We start from the raw sequence: 21,911 nt of genomic DNA on the forward strand, positions 1-21,911 counted from the left end.
TTCCCAGTGGAGGGTGTAACTTGCTAAATATATAGAGGACAGCCGCTGTGGCAGGTGTTTGCTGTGATACTAAACAGCTAGAAGGGTAGGTCACGGTTTTAGCCGCCAGCCGGGGACATTGGTTTTGCTTATCAACTAATCGAAGAGTGTAATCAGAGGAGTCAGGCAGAGATAGAGAGGTAACGTTGGAGCTGTTTATCTTGTTATTAGAGCAATATTGACTAGACCATTAAGAGTTGATAAGCTTTTGAAGGTAAAAACAATGTCTCATAATCGGAGGTGCTTTAAGATAAGTATACTCAACGACAAAATCGACAACGAAAATGACGCTTAACTGTCCCATTTAAAAAATATTTCAATTCAAAATAATGAAAAAAAGGATTGTTTTATCAAACATTTTATTCAAAAGCCACCAGAAAAAGTAGGAAAAAGCTGAGTCAATTAAAGTACAATAATTACAAAATGGTAGAGCTCGTGGCACCGAAACGATTCTATATAGTAGAATAAAATGTGCAAATAATTTTCCAAAGATTATGGCCAAAACACGTTCCGGAATACATGGCACAGGAATCCTTGAATTCAGTCTTGTAAACAATGCCAAATTATTGAATTGCAGTGGAGCATGGCATTCTGTGATTGTAACGCGTTTGTTGTTGCTTTTCTAAATCCAAATAAATTTTTGGGTCAAATAGTAATTCATTCCTCAACAAATTGCTCGTAAAAGCAAGATGTTTTGCGTTGGGCTGTACTAAAGAATTTGACAACAGATATTGCAACAAATCAGTCATGCGTTTTGGTAATAAGAAAGATGTCCGTGAGTGTAAAAAAATCATCACATAACAACACCAACAGTCATGAATCATCAACAGCAGCTCAACATAAGATACAATTTTGTAGCTTCATCCCTATAAAATGTAGCTCCCCCCCATTCCCTGTACCGTGAGTGTGCCACTAATTTTAAACATAATCTACAACCACAAACTGCCTCAGACGTAGAAAAACACCTTGCCTCTCGTCATACTACATCGCATGCTGCTGCTGCTACTACAGAGTGCAGCAGGTAAGGTTGCATCTTCACCAACGACAACGACGACAACACAGCGCTAGCCGGCCGGCCGGCCAGCCGGGTGTGTGGAGAAGCTATATTTAAAATGAGGAAAATACAAAATACGAAAATCCCGGCTTGTGTGCGCGCGCCCGTGGTCGGCCTGTCTGCGAAAAACCCGCGTCGCTACGCATTCGACAATCTAATCAAATTTACACGTCCGCCAGACACCTTGCAGCCAACGGCCACAGCCCGAACCGAACCGAACCGAACCGGCGAGGAGAACCCGAATGAACGCTCTTCGGTCACGGCATCGGCGACTGCCGTTTTGCTACCGTTGCTACCGTTGCTGCTGCTGCTGCTCCTGCTACTAATGAAGCAATTCACCTTCATACTCCTCGCCTCGACCACGCCACGCCAAGACCGAGCGCGGCTGTGATTTCGTGATGCTCCTTCAAATGTAAACATTCCACCTCGCGACGAGCTGCTGCTGCTGATGGTGGTGCGCTGTAGGTGCTGCTAATGGAAACATGACAACCAAACCAAACACCCAATCGAGCAACAACAACAGCATGCGAAACGTTGGCCGTAACTACCAGCCATTATCACTACGACCAGCGCGCGCACACACACACACGCCACGCGGTGTGCAGCGGTGTGTGACTCGCTTGCAAGTCGGATTTTGTAAGCTCCGTAACGATGTTGCGTTGGCTTCGGCTGTTCGGAAGGAGTTTTCCTAGCGTTTGACGTCATCATCGCCGATCGTCGTCGCACCCTCTGGTTGCTTTCTCTTTTATTTTTCTGCTTATTTTTGTTTATGTTGCATGCTCTTCCTTCCGCCACTACTACTCGCTACGATGCACGATGGTAGCGAACAGTTAGTCATAACGGGCTAACGATAACTTTGCGTTTGCGAAACGTCATTTAAAAGGTTTATCGCTTACGACGACGGCACGATGAACTCCGGAATCCGAAAAGTACATAAAACATACTGCCCTTGCCATGCGCATGCAAATGAACTCAGCAACTTCTCGATCAACCTGTGCTTCCCTCGTGGACCAACCGTGGCTCGTTGCAACCATGGCTTGGGCATGGGTAATTTTCGCAATTTTCCACGCTGTCATTCGCATCCCTCCCCTAACACCAACCCCTGGCTTTACTGGCTGGTGGCATTTATTTTAAGAAGCACTTCAAGCGCCATCGACAGCAGCAGCGAATGATGAATGGCTCGAAAGAGAGATAGAGAGTGAAAGAAAAAAATAAGAAAAACTTAAAGCGGCATGAAAATGCCATCCCAAGGGTAGGATACGGGCAAACAGTGGGCACGAGGTGGTAATCATGCAAACGGCAACGGCAAATCGACGGAAACGGCGTGATGCCCATCCACCGTCGCCACCGGGGTGCCATTTGCAGTTTTGCGATGGCGTTTTGCGTGGGCAATCTAATCAACGATTGCGGTAAAGACCACGAAGAGCGGACAGACGATGCAATTACAACCACAAAACCTCCTCCCGGAAGGGCAATGGAACGTTTACTCCAGGACTTCTGACGGCGATTCGTTGCTTCTTGAAGTAAAAATTTTAATCAACGCTTGCTAGGTGACATTTTAGATGTGACAGCCGTTGTAAAAAAAAACGAAAAGAAAATGGCGAGTTTATTACTCCAGCAATCTAGCAACCGGGGTTAGCGGGGACTTTGATGGAGACGCATGGTAGCTGACGATTTTTTGCTACCATTTTTACCGGCACAAAATGAGCAATAAAGCGGAAAAATTACTCCAAAACACACATACGCAAGTGCAGCATAAACTGGTACGGAACGAATGACAGCGACCATAAACATTATTCATGCCAGTCGTGCCTCTCGCTTCGTCCAAAATAAAACAAATGTCGCGTGAGAGTCCATCCAGCAGCATTTGCTGTGATTGAACCCGTCGCCCTTACCCGGACACTCCTTTCACAGGATTTTTTTTTCCAGCAAACCTTAACCATTAATCTTTCCTCCCAGTACCTCACGCGATCATTTTCCGTTGGCGGCGAACAGATGGACGTGCAGGCATTGACGTGACGATGGAGACGCCTGGTAAGTCATATTGTTTTTTTTTTTTCAAAAATACACACACACACACATTGCCATACTGATTGTAAGATCGATACAGTAAAGAATGTCGTGCTGTGGCCGTGTTTTGATAGCCCTTGCCCCCTAAAACCATGTGCTGCAAATGGGAAAATCAACGGAAACGCCCAGACACATGCTGCCGGCTATTGGTCTCTCGCCAGCAGACATCAGACACCATTACCGAGCCCGGATGCCAACCGGTTTTCTGGTAGCGTGCCCAACCACCGGCCCGGACAGCTGGATCACGAGGGATAACGACGGGGAGAGAGAGACAGACAGAAAAAAAAACGCGAAACAACATGCCCAGCATGGTAACGGCTGCAATAACAAGGCCGGTCCAGTCCAGTACGCTCGCGTGTGTGTGTGTATGTGTCCAGTGTCCAGTGCTATCCATCGCGATGACCTACCCTACTGCGGCCATCACGCTGACCATCAACGCGTTGTTTGCGTGTCGCCTTCGGGAGAATACGATCGTCTGCATACTCATTTCGGAAGCGATTTACAAGCACGGTCCATCCGGTTCGACGATTCGAGGCCTCCCTACCACCCACATGCCCATTCCATGCCCGAGGATAATCGATAATCTCACGTGAGATAAGGGCATCAAGGACGAATAGTGGTTTGAAATGGTTTGAATCCTCGCGGGAGCCTCGCAATCACTGCTGCATTGCCTTTAAGCGGGAAATATTCCAACATGTTCATGTTCCCTGCGAGGACAGAGGAGCATAATGATGCACGGTGTTGAGTTATGGGCAAAGCGTGGAATAGTACTCCTCGGTCTCGGTAATATTAAGTAATTGTTTCATCCTATATCTTATCTCTCTTCAACTTCATTTGTTTAATTATAAAAATAGTAAAAACAGTTTTTTGTCAGGACCTAGCCACGATGTTCTTAAACATTCTGTACTTTGTTTGAAATAGGTCGGCTATTGGTGAAATTAAGGTAACTTTTATTTTCACGTTAATTAAAAAGAACTATGATAAAAGGTTGGTCTACATGTTTTGATGACGAAAAATCAATTACCTAATGTAGCATTTTTCAGTTGGTTCCCCATTTTTTAAACCATAAACTTTACGAAAAACAATACCCCAAAGTGATAAAGTTTACACTTGCAAGGTGAGTTCATTTACACCTTTTACCTTGCAGCGATAAATTACAAATACCTTTCGGGAGGGAAAAAACCCCAGACCGCCCAATATCTCTCGAGCCAGCGTAAAGCACCCTGAATACAAAAAATATGTAGGCCGGCACACGGTAGTGATCACGGACCGTCCATTTCACACTTCCACCCATCGAGTAGGGTGTTCCGTTTCCGGAAAGAAACGTGATAGCTGGTCATTTTGGTCACCGGAAAACCAAAATCCTTCTACCAGCAACCAGCAGCTGCTCGGTTTCGCTCGGAACGTGATTGGAATGCTTGATGATGGTATGGTTGTAATGGCCTCCCGAAGGAAAACATCATGAGCCAGGCCGCGGACTGATATGCAGCATATATATATATATATATATATATATATATATATATATATATATATATATATATATGTGTGTGTGTGTGTGTGTGTGTGCATGTGCCAGGACGAAAGGGGCGTCCCTATTTGTACCACGAAGCCACAAAATGAAACACTTAACCCAGCTCGCTCGGTCCAGTAGAAAGGTTTTCAATCTCATACCGATAGCGCCACTCTGTGCATCTATTGCCATGCCGATCAGAGCCATTTTACATTTTCATGCCGAGAGATTGCATGTAACAAACCCATCGGCTGACTGGTTGGCTGGCTCGCCATCCATCACCTTCATCACCCACGGGCTCACGTATTTTATTTGAATTTTTGATGAATTTTCCGCCAACATTTTCCGACAAATTCACGCTTCACCACGACCACCACCAGCACGTCGGGGTGAGGAAAGTCAACCTTCGTCAGCGTTCGAAGTCACTTAGCGTCAGCGGTTCGGTCAGCCCCCGGGGCCACCAAATATTGACGGATGCTGCCCACTTCCGGCTGTGTGCTCGGAATCCTAGCGAGGAGCGGATCGTTGTGTGCGTCGAAAAAAGAAAATAGGGAAAGCTCTTTACCGCAGGGCAATAGACATAGACCGAGCGAACCACAGCAAAAGTGGAAAATGATGTCAGAAGGAACGGTGACGGAAAACAATTAACGGGCGGCAAATATTTGACGAAAGTTTGCGGCCAGTCCCGTGAGGTCGTGAAGACATTGTACCGAAGTGAAGTGAAGCGAAACCTTAGCAATCGAAATGTTTGCGAAAGTTTTGCCCAAGCAAAGGAAGCCATGCGGAAGTTTCTCCATTGCGTTCGATGTGTTCAGCATGCGATGCTCGGTGGCGTTATGTTTGCATAAGATGTTCCAATTGTTTAGATCTGTTACCTAGGAAGCATCTGAAGGGCGACGCTGACGTTGACAATGGAACTGACGTCAGCTGGTGTTCGTGTATGTGTTAGGTAATTCAACTATGATGTGGGAATGTACATTGCAGGGTACGTTATGATTACGTTAGATGGGATGTTTTGACTAAAAACCAAACCATGACCTTTTGGTTGCATCATTCTAGATGTAGGTATTGATTGACAAAGCAAGAAATATAAGAAGCTCTACAAAATGGCTATGCCCCATTTAGTTCCGCTAATGGCGGCAACGTGAATATGATTCCATTATTGGAGTAATCGTTGTTTCACACCCGAAAGCACAGCCTCAGATCACTCGATATTCTTTAATTACGCGGAATAGGTATTTAAAATAAGTAGGATATATTTTCAAATAGTAATGCTAATCGTTATGTTTTGTTTGTCTAAATTGTATAAATTTTTTATAAAAAAAAACACGTTGAATCATCAGATATTATCAGATAATTACACAAATGGGAAAAAAAGGAATTTGACCGAGGTTTATTCATCAAAAGAGTTGATAATCAGCCACAAACCATAACAACTTTTACCACAAGCAAGTGTACTCCTGTCAATCAACTGTGATCCCAACTCAACTGGTAATTGTATAACTCGATGAAAATTGAGTCTGTGAACAGTTCACCAACCGAACCATCCACCAGCGAAACATTGGTTGATCCCAAAGGTAGCCATTATCTGCAATCCAGATCCAAAAATCAATCTGTTACTTCATCAAACCAACAGACAGCCAAAGCTCAAACGATAAAGGTCTCTGCTTCAAGATAGAAGAAAAAACAGCGTATCATGATCCTTCGAACCCCACAAACCAGTTGCTCACTCGACTAAACACTGCTAAGCAAGAACAGGTACGATAAGGTCTCCGGATCGTACGCTTCGTCCCAGATGGTACAGCCCTTTTTGCAATGCAAAACTCCCCGGACTCAGCAACAATCGTGACCACGGCACACGGAGGACTTATCGAGATGACGCTTTGTGTGTTTCACTTGTTGGAACCATTAAACCCCTCTGTGGTCTTGGCCAATTTTCTTTCTCTCTCTCTCGCCATCTCGGTGACTGCCTATTTCTTTTCATTTTTCCCAACCCAACCCAATAAAGAACCAAATTTAATATCGACCGAAGGCGAAGAAGGAAAAATCCTTAAGCCTTCGAAGGTGCCTGTCTGACACGCCATCGCCATCGTGGTCTGGGCCTTTGCCTTCATCTGGTAGTTCCGCTGCTCTCGATTGAACCGTCCGAAACCGGCAAACTCCGGTGACCCCGGTGCGAAGGGATAACTCGGCCCTTCCAAAGGAGTCTTTACACCTCAACAGACACTCACGCACTCTTCTGATGCTAGCGCCGCGTAGCCTCCAACATAACGCACAGCGCCTTACCTCTTCACCTGCTGCTCTTTCTCTCTTTCTATTTCGATGCTCCCCATCCCAAAGCGCGTGTGTGTGTGTGTGTGTCGCTCTCTGGCCCCATTTGTCTGTTGCTGCTGCTGCTACTCCCGGTTGCTACTCGAAGCCGTTTGCTATTTTTAACACCGATCGCGCGCGCCGAGATTACACTTTTCCGATGTCTCTGCGCGCTTCCAACCATTTTCCGCCCGTCGAGAGGCGGTGAACTCAAGTGGAGCGACGCAACACTCGCACACACACACACACACACACGCACGAATAGCACCTTTCAAAGGTGTCCATCGTTCCGGAACGTTTGTTTAGGTAGCGGATTCCTTCAGTATCTTTAATAAACATTCGTTTGGGGCTCGTTTACTGTTTGCGGTCGCGCACGATCGTCACAACACACCCGTCCCCGAGAAGGTCTCCTGGGCCCTGGGTGGACCCGTGAATGACATTTATTGTGATGTTGCTGTAGCAGCGTGTCTTTCGTGGAGGAATCCTTTTGATAAGAAGATAGCGCCAGCATAGCTTCCAGGTTCCATGGGGAAAAAGGACACTCGTCACGTCATTTCCTCGTTTCCCAAAACCGTCGTCCGTTCGTTCCCATTCATTCCGGCGACGGCGATAGGTGAGGACGAGATGGCGCGCAGATTGACTTGCGGGTTATTAATGGGCGTCCCATTAGCATCGTTTCGCATCTCTTCATCAAACCGTCCGTCGGTCACCGGCAGCTGGAGATATTTTCGGGCTGTTCATTTACCTCTGTAAATGGGGGGTGGCAGTGTTGGGAGTGGGTTTGATGATTTTATTGCATTCCTCCCGCTAGCTTCTCCGCCCTGCGTGGAGACCCCATTATGAGACGATATTTTACGTTGCTCACAGGGCGGAAGGTGCTGAATTTTGCTCAATTATTTTGCTTCCCACTTTCCGTCCCCGTGCCCATTCATTAGCGAGCATGATTTATGCGTCTTGCAGTCCTCGTTTGCACACACACACGCACACACAAAGTTGGTGTTTTTATGGCGGTTTTGGTTCCAAGACAGGGATTTCCTTTAGAAGCGATCTTATTAGTGGGATTCAAATTTCTGGTAATTCGTAATCCGCCTCGACAACTTGCTGGTTCAGGATTTCAGAAACGAAAACGAGACGGTCGGCATTTCAGTAGTCGCATCGTTAAAGACCAAACATAAATGCCACAACACCGGCGACGTGTCGTCCGCGTCCGCGATTTGCAATTTGATATTAAACCGAGCGAGCGAGTGAGCATCGCCACGTGCTCGACTATTAATCTTTCAAACGCCTTTTTAGAGCCGCCAGTGCCTTCACTTCCTTCCCTGGCGAGGCCGTCCTCCAGACGACACACACACACACACACACACACACACACGATAAACCAGGTTCGAAATGGATGCTCAAAACGACTTCTGGTGAATCCTTTTGAGCGTTGTCGCGACCGACAGGGAACCGGCATTTCCTTTTTGGCATCATTCCTTGTCCGCAGCACTGGCTGCTGCTCGGATCGGATTGGATGACCTTTTCGTCCCAACACCCACCCCCTGAGCGCTATTCAAATCAAACAAACGACTTCTCGGACCGGGAACTTCAATTGAAAGCATAAGAAAGCGATAATACAAAGGCGGAGGGAGGCAACGAGAAGCCAAGGGAGCATTTTGCACACACACACACACGTTGCAAAGGGCACGACAACGATGAGGACGAAGACGAGGAATGTTTCGGCACAGCCCAGCTGCTCGCTCTCATCCGCGCATCGTTGCATCCGATGCAGAATAGTTGCTCGATGATGCATTCACTTGACGTATAGCGATCGCTTTTACCAGGGAGAGGGGAAGAAGAGAGGCGTTTTTAGGGGGGGGGGTGAGGGTGGCTGTCCTGTCTCGAACCAGGAAGTGCACGAGAGACATTCTTCACCAATACAGCGACAGTGTGCACTAGGCCGCAACGACGACAACGTCATCGTTTAGCACTTGGCTGCATATCACGAGCATCATCATGGTGAGTTGATACTCTCGCCCCCGGCCGGTGAGTCAGAGGTAATACGTGTGTGTGTTGGTGTAGGTTTGGTAAGGTTTTCATCTCGTTTTGTTTTTTGTAAACTTTATATTCGTTTTTCATAGTAAGACCAAGCGAGAGATGCATTGAGAGAAGAAGAAAGAGAGATTAACTTTCCTGTCATCGCGCTGTTCTATTATTGAAAACGAGGAAAACTGTCCGCCCAAACCACCACAACGCGAGTTTCATTCTCGAGTTCTTTGGTCGTCTTCTTTGAGACCGATTTCCCCCGGAGTTGCTCATAAAACATGAAGAAGGGCGATCGATTCCCTCGATCCGTCCGAGCACAGTAGTAACATTCCAACATTCGTTTCGCTAAGTAGGCCTTGTTAGCGCTGCTTGTCAAATGCCCAGCGCCGCCCTCTAGACCTAGCAACGAGGACGCATGAAATATGATCACCGATAAGTCTCTCTTGTCGTTCGTACCTCGTTCCGTGGCCGTGATTACCGAGGGATCGCGCTACCCCGGGCCATACCGAGTGCACTATCTGGCTTCGTTCATTCACCGCTGCTCGCAGTGGGTGATCAATTTTCCGACCGCCGTTCGTCACGGCAGACGGTGAGCAAAAAGAAGGGGGACAACGAGAAACGCAAAGGGTGCTGAAGTGAGAAAATCGTAGAGAGAGAGATAGAGAGAAAAAGAGAGTGCTCTCTGTGGCTCGGTGTGTACACATGATGGTCTTTCATTTCCTGATTTATTTTCACAGACCAACAACGTTTTTACTTTGCAACCGGCGGCGGGGGCGCAAGTACCGGCATCATCCTCGACGCATTTTGCACCACTCCGCAGATCACACACCACGTTGGCCACAACCAGAGACCATTAGCACCGGGCCGTGCACACTAACACGCAGTCTACAGTCATCGCCGGAGATACATCGAAGGAAGATACTTTCTGGGAACATTTTGAACCAATAATAGGGCTGCTGCGATGTGGTGGTAATTAGCGAATCTGACTTTGGTTGAAGAAAAACTTTGCCACAGATTTTCTCCTCAACACACACGCACACACACACGCGCGCACACACGATGCAAATATGGTTTTGAACGAGCCTTTTCCATAATTGATGCTGACGGAATGCTGGAACAGATATCACTCCGCTATAAATGCGCGTTGCGAAGCAAGAAAGGAAATCCATTTTCACTTCCTCACCGCCTACTACTCGTACACACACACACACATACAGGCACGGTACTGCGTGTGTATAGCACCGGCAAAAGGAGAGAGAATCGGATGATAATGGCATGCCAGGGTTCTTCTTTCTGACGCGTCGCGTCAATGGCGTGAAGCAATGGTTTGAATTCACTTCCACGCGAAAACTGCTCATCTGACGGCGTTCGAGATGCAGGATGAAACTCGAAAATCCTCAGCAAATGGCACACACAGGCACACCACATTATACGACAGGCCACAGGCCAGCAACCACCACACCCTCTACCGGCCTGCCATCACCTTGAACCGAGCACACTTGAACTAAAGTGGGAAGGAATCCTCCCAATGACAGTGCCATAGATACACATACACGAACACACACACGGACACTGAGGCACAGCGGTCGCCATTACCTTCGTAGCACAGCACAGCACAGCAGAAGAAGAAGCGGCAGAAGCAGGAGCAGTAGCGCGGCTACGAAAGAAATCTCCGCTCGGGCTCGAGCTCGAGCAGATTCTGACTCCCCCCGGTTTTAGCTTCTAAATTATCGCGCTGCAACCGTCGAAGAGGTGGGAAACGGGGCGGATAGTGGTGGAGCTGGTGGTGGAAAAGATGAGAAGAAAACCCCCGGGGGGGACGGAGGCGCGCGCAAACCGACAAGAGACGAGAGACGAGAGGGAAAAGCGGAGAAAAAACCCCGGGAACTCAACCACCGCACCGTACCGTGGCCGAGACGAAACTGAACCGAACACGAAAATCCCGCTTTTCACGGGACTCAACGCGATGGCACCTCAACACTGCGCACAGGATGCCGTCGGTTTGGTGGTCGCCAACCGGGACCTATTCGTGGAGCACCAGAAGAACCAGAGCATCATCCTCTCACCTCGCAGCAACCGACGCGAAACGCACGCGGCATTCAACCCCCGTTGATGATGACGTCACGACTACGGGCAGGTTCATTCACTTCGTGGCTACTAGATCGCGAGAGAGCGCAGGAGAGAAGAGAGTAACCGGGTTTATCTCGGCCATTTTCCGAATGCCGTCACACGAGGCGCGTGTTTCTCGCTTATGACGATGGCGCGATGGAAGAACAACAAACAGCTCACCGGCAGCATCGACATCGTGCGTGTGTCTATCTGTCTGCCTGTATCCATGTATGTGTGCGTGTGTGTGCGTATCCAGTACGCGATTCTGACAGAAGCAGCTCAGTTCTCTTCTACTGCTGCTGCTGCTGCTGCACCCCAGAAAGCCGGCTTCTGCGCAAATTCTCTTCGCTTTTCTCGTGTGCTGGTGCCGATTTCGAGGTACTGTTTCGGGGCGAAATGAAAGTGAAAATCGAGCGAGTGCCACCCCGCCACTTCCTCCCTTTCCCCTAAGTGTGTGATTTCCATTTTCGTCTGACGTCACGATTCGAACGACGGCGTCGTGGCTAGCAGTGGGACATATTGTTTTTCTTTCGCAGGCAAGCAGCGAGCAGCGAATGAATGACGCTATCACCATCACACCGTCTCTCGCCGTGGTGACACTGTACAGACGACCTCAAGCAAGCAAGATGGTGACGTCTTTGTCGAGGGGGGGTGGGGCGGGATGGGCTTTAGCATTGGCTTTTGGTTTGGTTTGATCGAATCCGTGACGATGTCGGTACAGTCGGTGGCCACGCGGCGCTCACTCTATCGAGGGATTTCCTACTATCCGAGTAGGCTAGCGAAAGGAGCGTCGGTTCGTTAGTTGAAGAGTGTAGGGTATTTGCTGGTATGATTGAGATAAGAAGACGTTCGAGAGGGCGAGATGCGCCCACTAAAGTCAATAAAAGCTCCAGTGATATGTAGGCGACGTTCAGTAGGATTTCGGGGGCTTGGCCCAGGACGTTCGGAGATCAGTTTTACGATTTTCTTCTCGATTAGATTCCTGATGAACCGTAGAAGCATCCGTCGGTCCCTTTTGTAGGACTCGAAATAGAAAAAAGTATGTCAGATAACTCCACGATAGACAATCTCTTAACATTACATTTATTTAGATCTATTCCCTTCTTTGCTCCATCACTGCTACACTAAAACACAAAAATCTCTTGATTTATAGCATAAGCTTCCGAGAGCGGGACGTCGCGAGCAGATTAATTCCGCTGGATAGCGACGGCACACAATGAGGTCAGAGCCTTCTGCCCTTCCCCCTGTGTGGGAAGAAAATCGTCATCTTTAATTAATGTTTATCCCTCATTTATACCCCGTGACGTCACGGGGATAAAACGCGGCGGCCACAGATTTCTGTTTTGCTCAGTTTCGCATTTACGACGTCTAGAGCGGCTTCCTCCGGTTCCTTCATGATGTCCAACTCTCCAAGAAGTAACTACCACACGGCCCTAACCGTAAACAACCACCATTCGGAGACGTAAACGACCTGCTTGTCCGCACTCAGACTTCCCTCCCGATCTGCTCTTTACACAGTGTTGCGAATAGTAAACAATCGATGTTGGTCCCACCGCTCGGTTCTTCCTTCGGTTTGTTTCGCTTACGTTGCGGTTGTTATTGCTTGCTACGACCAGTGGCAGTGTGCGTTGTGTCGCAATAACCCCCGAAAAAAAAAACAGACAACCTAGACAGAGCGCAACCGAATCGTCATGCATCGTGGTTGTTTCTTATTTTTAGCTCTCTTACCACCCATTTATTTGCCGAAATGGTTTCGCATGCTGCAATTCACAGTGCACGGCCGTGACTGCATCGATTGGGCATAGGAACGAAATTGATTTCCGTGCAGAGGATCGGTGGCGTTGTGGCTCTTATTTGCTGACGCTCGCGCTTGCTCGTAACGCCATAGCTATTGCGCGTCAGTTGTGGATGCTGTTGGCATCCTGTTTCGCTCGCTCGGCAGCTATTGTCCTATACTGGTTTCTAAGTCCATGCGAGAACTATTTTAAGGAACGCTAACAATAGCTATCGACATGAATAAGCATTGCATCCGTGCCCGTGCCCGTGCTCGTGACGTCATAGCGCAACGGTCAAAGTGCCGCCATTCTGATTGCTGCTGCTCCTTCTTGGAAGCGGCTTGCCAATCCAAGTGCACTGTGTGCTGGTGCGATAGAGCAAGCGAGCATCATTACGGAACACGGTGTGCAGTCCTTGCACTTCATGCTCTCATTGCTGGAGACCTTCCGAGAGTATGGTTGCTATGGAGAGTACAATGTACAAGCTTATTACCGCGTCGATTGTGTTGCACGGCCGTGTGCATAAAGGAACTGATTTAACTCAATCCGGTTCAAGATTGGTGCGTTACCGAAGAATATGATCTTACAATGGTGCTCCCTTCGGTGTACATTTCTGTTATGACCGATGGGTTAAATTTTTTGTCATCATTCCAACCAGAAATAGTTGGCACAATACCCCATTACGCATTCGGGAAGGCCTATCATGCCGAGTGAATCAACTACAAAAAAAACCGAAAAATGTATATCTTTTAACGACTGCCACTAACGGCCAACATGTTACTCTGCATTTGTTTTGCTATTCACCATCGCCAGCAGCAGCAGCTCTGGTCACGCGCCAAGTCATTACAAACTTGCCAACCCGTGCGCCTAATCTGCTGATTGCTGAGGTCGCTTACCACGACAGAGCGCGATGCGGTCGTGCTACGCACGTGAACCGTGTACTTCCCTGGCATTGGCTCGGCGGTTGCGAATGAAAAAAAAAATAAATGATGCAATCCGGAGACGAGACCTGCCCCACGGATGAATGGCGCTCGGTGCAGTCCGTTCAGTTGCATTTGATCACGGTGACGGTGAGGTAACGCGATCCGCAGTTCAAGTTCAAGGAGCAAGAACTCCCCCGGGGGCAGACCTGGGGAAATATGTGTGGAATACTTTGTATCTTCCGTGGGGAGTGCCAACAGCACAATAACCACGATGCCGTCAACGGTTGTGTGGAGAAGCGTTTGGACTCCAGGAGCCTGCGAGAGATCGCCTTCCAGGCGTCCAGTAAACAGCGTCACCGTGGTCCCGATCATACCGGAGTGCTGGTCGACGAGAAGGAACAGTTCGCCCTGGTCCAGGAACGGCTCTCCGTGATCGGTGTAAAGACGGGCAATCAACCGTTTACGTCCACCGACGGTACGGTGCATTTGGTGGCCAATGGAGAGATCTACAACTTTCGCCAGATGGCATCGGCGGTTAACGAGAACCGGAAGGTCGTGAGTTACGAGCCGCGTAGTGACTGTGACGTACTCGGCGCCTACTACGAACAATACGGCCCAGAAGCGCTGCTCACGACGGTCCGAGGAATGTTTGCCTTTGTGTTGTACGATCGGAAAGAGAAGCGTTTACTAGTGGCCCGGGATCCCGTTGGTATTATCCCGCTGTACGTCGGATGGGACGCCGACGGTGCGCTATGGTTCGCCAGTGAACTGAAGTGTCTTGTGGAACACTGTCCTGAGGTGCAAGTGTTTCCTCCAGGACATTTCTTCTACGGACGACGCGAGGAGTACAAACCGAAGCGTTATTTCAACCCTTCTTGGAACAAGGAGATACCAAACAATGCCGTTGACCTGCAGGAGTTGCGTCACCGTCTGGAGACGGCCGTCGAGTCCCACCTGCAGTGTGAGGTCCCAATGGGTGCACTACTAAGTGGTGGTCTCGATTCCAGTCTCATAGCGGCGATCACCGCACGGAAGCTACAGGAACGTTCCGGAAAGCGTCTAAAAACGTACAGCATTGGATTGCCCGGTGCTGGTCCAGATCTGCATTATGCTCGGCTCGTTGCGAACCACATCGGCAGCGATCACACGGAGATCCATTTCAGTGTCGCCGAGGGATTGGATTACATTCGCGATGCAGTCTATCATGCGGAGAGCTACGATGTAACGACGATACGTTGCATCGTACCGGTGATGCTACTGGCACGTTACATCCGCAGTGAAGGACTCAAGATGGTGCTGTCAGGTGAAGGGGCCGATGAGCTGTTCGGTGGCTATCTGTACTTCCACCGGGCACCAACGGTCGGTGAGTTCCACCACGAAACCGTACGTCGTGTCCAGGGACTCCATCTGTCGGATTGCCTTCGAGCGAACAAAGGTTGTGCTGCGTGGGGTCTTGAGCTACGGGTACCATTCTTGGATACGGATTTCATCCAGTATGTCATGTCGATCCGACCGGAAGATCGTGCACCGGGAGGAGAGGGCAAGCTGGAGAAGTATATCCTCCGCCGAGCGTTCGCCGACGGTGACTACCTACCGGTCGAGGTGCTTTGGCGTCAGAAGGAACAGTTTTCGGATGGCGTTGGATACTCGTGGATCGATACGGTGTCACAGTGGGCGGCTGGACGGGTTAGTGATGAGGAGTTCTCACAAGCGGCCACCCGTTTTCCGTTCGCGACACCCAACACCAAGGAAGCATTCTACTATCGGTTGCTGTTTGAGGAACGCTTTGGTGCCGGGAGCGCCACGCAGACGGTTCAACGATGGGTTCCCCGTACGGATTGGGGTTGTGCGGAGGATCCGTCCGGTCGAAAGCAGGACGTACATTGCGGTGTTAAGCATCACGATGAAGGTTCAAAGTAACAGTGGTGCTCTATGTAAGGATCATTTCTGGGTATTTGAATGTCTTTTAATCAAATTTTGTTGCAGCAGGCAGATCGTGCGCCATCACTTTATGGGAATAAAAAGATACAGCAAACAGCAAACCAGCGATCATGATTGACCTATGATTCAATTAACCGTTCAAAATGTAATTACAGGCTCACCATACCATTAACCACTTTAAACGCTGCATCGCCTGAAGGGATCCAGCGCATACCCCTAAATTCCTTACGTTCCTTCCTTGATCACACTCGATTAGCTTCATCTGCACGGTCTGGCCAAGGATGCCCGGTATTGACATTTGACTTAATCCCAATTAGCTTCTTCTTTGGACAGCCAGCAGGGTTGTTGAGCTGTTGTCAAGTGAGTCGCTCTATCCGTAAAATCAGTACGAAGTCACTCTTCTCTGGAGCTGCGCTGAAAAAAACAACAACACGCTAGATAAATTAAAAACAAACCTCACTTTGCGAGGAACGCCGTAATGATCGCCCTTTCCTGACCTGACAACCATGTTAACAAGCCCAACATCAAACACCATATCGGGCACAATTGGTGGGTCAGTGGCGTAGCAGCAGGAGACAGACAGGCAGCACCAGGCAAACAGTTCATCACAGCGTTCATCACTAACTTCTGCTACATAAGATTCAATTAACTCCTCCCGCTTGGTCGGTCCGGCAATGTACCTAATTTGATTACCATTTTCTTAATTAAAGCAGCACCCAGCGTGGTGTACAGTTCGTCCTCCCGTTTTATGGGGGTGTGGGTTAAGATAAACTGCATCACTGGCCACAGCCTTTCGCCGTCCGGTCTCCGTTCCTCAGCAAATAGGTTAATTTTGGGGTTGAGCAGCGGGAGGAGGAGGGGACTCTGGAACTGAAATATGATTAAACGCGATCAATTAATGTCACCGTTCGCGGATGATGGATGTGATGCAGTGCATTTGTACCGGCTAACTGGCTGACTAATGCACTGGTACGCAGTCGAATCGTAATCACTCAGAAGATGTTTCGTTTTATTCAAGTTCAATGCAGCTTATAGGTAGGACACTACAGCATTTTTTTTTCAAATCTGAGATAATGACAGTTGGTTCATTTCAAAACGTTACCCTACGGTGGAGAGAAATACACTGAGCACACCACAACACGCAATTAACATTATTACACTCTTCAAAAATCTATACGAATACGTTGGGAAAATGAATGGGAAAACTTCTTCGAACTATCAGGCACTCACATGGAAAGGCATTTGGGGTGGATTTGATAAGGCAGTACATTACTCGAAAACAATCAGCACAAACTGGAAATACTAATGGCACCGGGAAGAAAAAGGGGGATGTAAGACGAGCACAACTTGGTGCATCAATGGAAACGTTTCGGGAGCAAAGAAAGGGTGGTTAGCAGCAGCAGCAACACCCCGACGGACACCGGATCACTCCGGAAGGCACCACTTTGGCATACTTTGCGCACGGAGGTCGCTGGTAGGCCGCGTCGTCGTAGCAGATTGCGGATGCTTTGAATCTCCTGTTGGCGGATAAAATAAAAAGATTAAAATTTCCGACTGGCGTGACATGGTGTATCGACCCCCGAAATCGTTTCCATACCTCCGGTGCCAGTCCCATCGGAATGCGCGACAACACGATCGTGAACAGCTGACCACTCGGGATGCTCTGGCAGAAGGTGAGCACGAGCTGGTTGTTGATCGCCTTCAGCACCTGTACCGTACCCGTAAACTGTACGTACTGCAGCTGAATCATCGAACCGGACTGGGGTGAAGACGATATCCAAAAACCGGGCCGAGAGCTGTTGTAACGTAGCGTGTACTCGAGCGTATGTTCCGATTCGTCCCAGATCAACCGCAGATAGCGCATGCTTTGCGAATGCAGCTGATACTGACGCTGCTGGTAGAGATCGTAGTTGGAGCTACCGATGGTATCACCGTTGCGGCTGCTGCTACCGGAACGACCACCACTGCCGCCAGGTGAACCGTAACCGTACGACGTGCGATGATCCTGGTTCGATGAAGCGGATGCTGCGGAACCGCGGCTAAAGTAAGGCGGAGAGGAACCACCCGGTTGGTGGCTCGGTGGCGCCAACGGTGTCTGCGGAGTAATCCATGGTGGTTGAGGAGTTTTTTTTTTCACTGGGAGTCGTTCGGATCGGCTACTTACGGAGTTGGTCACATCTGCCAGGTGGATTACGACGCATGTGTTGTACACCACTTCGCCCTCGTCGTGACCATTGTGAGTAATCACCTCGCTGCCGTACCAAATGCCCATTATCTGGAAGAGAAAACCAAAAGATACATGATATACATGATTCACCAATAGTGTTGCATGTTTATTTGCAGCTAATCACTTTAAATATTTAGCTTTTAATTTAGTCTTACTTTGAAGTATCATTTAAAAATGTTCAATCACGTTATGTTGTTGAAGTAAATAAGGAAAAACATTGCTCCAAACATGCATATTTTTTCTCACAAATGGATCTGCAGTAAACTTTATCTCGGTAACGAGCTTCTAGATCATCTATCGATATCGAAAATCTAGAGCATTGCCAATTAGCTGACAGACTGCACTTAACTGAAAGATATTTCCACGAATTCTGATCCTCGATAAAGTAGGCGACGGCCACTTGGACACCCATAATTGAGTCATTCCCGTTACCTATCTTCCTGCAGCCATCGTGTGACTAATAAACGGCTCCCAACAGCTTAGTGAGTCACGCGGTTCTTGCTTCTCGCTTCTATTCCTCTACGACAAAATGTTCTCAATACTTCGATACTGAACTTGGGTGCGGTGCTCGGGGGTCAATTTAATCGAAAAAAAGGTCAGCCCGACAGCGACGATCCAGCGGAGGGCAGATCCAGTGTTTCCGATGACCGAGAACCCATCTGCAGCCGTTGGCTTAATAGTATTTTTAGTTCGTTTTTCTCACATCATAATTCGTCGACGGAGCAGTGATCGGCAATGCTTCTGGTACGCGGAGATGCCGCTTAACGCGCAACATCATTAGCGTGTCTCGTGACACACATTATTAGCATATCCGGACTATCGGGCTACAGCAAGAACGTAGCGCAGATCAGAATGCAGATCACTTCCAGGCTAAAGATAGAACCATGATCAAACCCCTCCCCGAGGGGGGCGTCTCCCTGCAGTTATCGCCTCGGCTTCTACCGGACCGGACCGTATATCTGGTGCGCAATTAATCGCTTACGACACCGCGTCCTTCGTGCATAAACATTAGCAATTCCTCGCCAGTGCCAACGCAATGCACCATCAGATGCGTCGTCGTATCGGATCGAATAGCGATTCGCGGTGTTGTGCCCCCAAGGCCATCACAGCATCACAACCCCGTTACCAGCACCCCGGTTTCCACGGTTCATCGAGCGCGCCGTGGAATGCGCGGCAGAGAAATAGAGAGTGAATGGGTGAGTGTGTGATTGAGTTAATTTAACTTCCGTGCGAACCATCGCGAGGCCCCATCATAACACTGATACTCAACGGCTACTGGCACTTCGATCGTTAGATGCACTTTTTCGTAGAGCAGCGGAATTGAAACACCATGAAATGCCTCAAACCTCAAGCATTCTAACTCACCTGCTCCACGTCTAGGCTGTTCTGTGAGTTCAGATCCGTGCAGTGTTGCGTCGGATGGTTGGCCCGGTTCTCCATCGAGGTGTTCCCGTACACCTGGTGTACATTGCCGGCCAGAAGAAACACCAGCAGTGCCACTAGCCGGAGCTGTGATGAAGGTGAAGATCGCTTCGTTGCCATTGTTTTTTTTTTATGGATTGGATTGAGAGATTTCGATGAAACGGACGTCACTTTGTGGCGAACTAATCACTTCTCGTATCGCAAGCACTAACACAGAGGCTTCAGCTTGCACGTTCACTGATAAAGGTGGCTTCTTGCGCACCCGATTGCACCAGAAACTGCTGCACTGATCACCCGGGTACACCTTCGTCACCCTTTTTTTTTTTGTCGTAAACGTCAATTCACTCACAGAACGTATGCACGCACCACGCGCGTCGTCGTCGTCGTCGACGGTCCTTCCGGCCTGGCCTGAACGGAACAGCTATTTAACCCCAGAGCGGCAAGTGATCGCGGGTCAACACCATGAAAACAGGGAGCCAAACACCCAAACGGCACGGACGAGCGATAGCGTGTGACTAAGCGCGAGGCACCACGCGGTCGTTGCTTTTGTACCAGCGACGCGCGTGTTTGTAGTGGCGTAGACGCAACTCCCAAGCCAATATGCGATACGGTTCCACCCCGGACACAGGGCGAGAGAGAGACGGAGCTACCGAGAAAGAGAGAGTGAAACGTGAAACGATGGACTGCTTTTGATAGGGGGATAGGCGACGACACTGCAGTCAACAGGACCGTTGTGCTGGAATCCTTGCAGGTCACCTCTCCCTCGAGATGGTCAGTCTGGCTAGCCACCATCACGAAACCAATGTAATCAGGTCACGGAAAGGATGTCGTCGCACAAACCCGAGATGAAAGTGAAACTCCCAACGGGAAGGAGAGGCACCGCGCGGTTCAAGTTTTCCGCCATTTTAAGCGTCGACGAGGAACTGTCTCCCTTTTCCACTTATCAACCAAAACCGGGCGCCAATTTTGCGATGAAAACGAAAAGTTTCCCTCCCTTTTCGGTGGCGAAATGGCCACGGCCGACCATGGGGGAGGGTTGCCGCTACGACGCAGTTCCGAGCCAGACAGTGGCGATGACGCGCTTGGAAGTAGTTCTCTTCTAGGAGAAGGAGAAGGAGCAGGAGGTTTTGGCACATTTGAAGCGCGCATTTGAAGGGTTCCAGAAATGGGGAAAGGGAACCGGATGGGTTGTGTGTGTGTGTTGTTATTTTAGGGGTTTTTATGTGCGTCGTCTTCTTATCGATCGGGTAAACAGGCCCCGCGGAATTGGTGATGAATCGCTTCCGGGGGTTCCCCGGTTTTGGTGGCGACACTGTTGTTCTAGATTCCATTAATGCTATTACGTCTTCCTGCACGGTGGAACAGAAGGACGAAGGATGTTTCTTCCATTTTGCACTTCCTGTTGGTAGTGCGCGGTACGGTTTCATGGTTTCAACTTCTTAAATGGACTTGAAATGGACCCGAAATCCGAATATTAGACAGAAATAAATGTTCTAAATTACCAGTGAAGCATGCTAACGAAGCTGAAAAATAGTGATAAAACAATAATTGATAAGACGGCCGTGGAGTGTGCTCAATTGAATTCCCCTTGAAGCTATGCATTACATAAAGTGCATCAAAACGGCGAGAGATCATGCAACACAAGAGTTTATAGCTTGTCTACGCCTAGAACGCCGTGTCTCTGTCCAAAACGTTTCTCATTCACGAAATGTTCTTCGTTTCATAGTCACAGCCGCAGAGAGAGAGAGAGAGAGAGAGAGAGAGAGAGAGAGAGAGAGAGAGAGAGAGAGAGAGAGAGATCGAGTTTGATCGAGCTTCACCGTCCGTCCGTGGGTGAAATTTAATTGAATAAACCCAACAATTAAAACGCTACACCCATTGCACCACCCTACACACTGCACTGCACTGCAGACGGTAGACGGTCCAGTGCGATGCGTCAGTAAGATCGAATGAGTATACCCGTAACGAGTTCGTTATGAAAGTAAGAACGATGGTTCTCCAGAATGCTTCTTGCCAGTCGCAGTAGTACAGCAAGAAAGAGAGAGAGGAAGAAAAGGAAAGTGATAACGCCTGGCAGCCTGGAACCAAGTTACCAAGGCGATCATTAGCGATCCTTCGATCGTGTGGTATTGCAGATGCTGCGATAGCCTTTCGTGCCTACGCTCTTCACAGGTGCGAACAGTCCAGGCCATCATGACGAGGTGGCCGAGTGGTTAAGGCGTCGGACTGCTAATCCGATGTGCTCTGCACGCGTGGGTTCGAATCCCATCCTCGTCGAAATCCATCTCTCTCTCTCTCCTGGTAGAAACAAAGAGTTAAAAAGATGAGAGATGATCATCGTTATTTAATCATCATCGATCCGAATCTGATTAGAGAAAAATGATAAGGATGATGTACGAAACCAGCTCTCTCCTTTACTCTTCGCTTTCATCTCTGTGAGAGATTGTTGTAGTTTTTATGAAAAATCGATTAGAAATCGGAAAGAAAATTAATATTGTGCCGA

At 48.7% G+C, this 21,911-nt stretch overlaps 4 protein-coding genes and 1 non-coding gene across 9 annotated transcripts in view; 3 read left to right on the forward strand and 2 right to left on the reverse strand.

Annotated features, from left to right (window-relative positions):
* LOC125950174 (uncharacterized) overlaps positions 1-10,869 on the reverse strand; it is a 16,640-nt gene extending 5,771 nt beyond the window's left edge. Inside the window, exon 1 of one of the 2 annotated variants that reach the window (XM_049677886.1) lies at positions 10,608-10,869. The gene's annotated coding sequence lies outside the window, so the exon portion shown is untranslated. The remainder of the gene's footprint in view (positions 1-10,607) is intronic. The other variant, XM_049677885.1, reaches the window with a different exon arrangement.
* Positions 1-21,911, forward strand: part of LOC125950219 (uncharacterized) — a 486,985-nt gene that overhangs the window by 434,949 nt on the left and 30,125 nt on the right. The gene's annotated exons all lie outside the window — the stretch shown is intronic.
* On the forward strand, positions 13,846-15,980 carry LOC125950193 (uncharacterized). The gene has a single exon (XM_049677942.1). The coding sequence runs from the start codon at positions 14,035-14,037 to the stop codon at positions 15,736-15,738; it is 1,704 nt and encodes a 567-aa protein (XP_049533899.1). The 5' UTR covers positions 13,846-14,034; the 3' UTR covers positions 15,739-15,980.
* Positions 15,979-19,912, reverse strand: LOC125950205 (uncharacterized). 4 transcript variants are annotated; one of them, XR_007468707.1, is made up of 5 exons: positions 19,352-19,912; positions 17,924-18,034; positions 17,357-17,854; positions 16,703-17,276; positions 15,979-16,629 (listed from the first exon to the last, which is right to left on the reverse strand). XR_007468707.1 is itself a non-coding variant. In XM_049677973.1 (4 exons), exons 1-4 carry the CDS (start codon positions 19,526-19,528, stop codon positions 17,115-17,117), a joined length of 948 nt encoding a protein of 315 aa, XP_049533930.1. In that variant the 5' UTR covers positions 19,529-19,912; the 3' UTR covers positions 15,979-17,114. The 4 variants fall into 4 exon arrangements, 1 of the variants encoding a protein (XP_049533930.1); XR_007468706.1 differs by having other exon boundaries at positions 15,979-16,168; positions 16,257-17,276; XR_007468705.1 differs by having other exon boundaries at positions 15,979-16,173; positions 16,257-17,276.
* Positions 21,604-21,685, forward strand: Trnas-gcu (transfer RNA serine (anticodon GCU)). Its single transcript has one exon. It is a non-coding gene; the product is annotated as a tRNA-Ser (tRNA).

This window comes from Anopheles darlingi, chromosome 2 (genome assembly GCF_943734745.1).
Source record: "Anopheles darlingi chromosome 2, idAnoDarlMG_H_01, whole genome shotgun sequence".
In the NCBI taxonomy this organism is placed as follows: domain Eukaryota; kingdom Metazoa; phylum Arthropoda; class Insecta; order Diptera; family Culicidae; genus Anopheles; species Anopheles darlingi.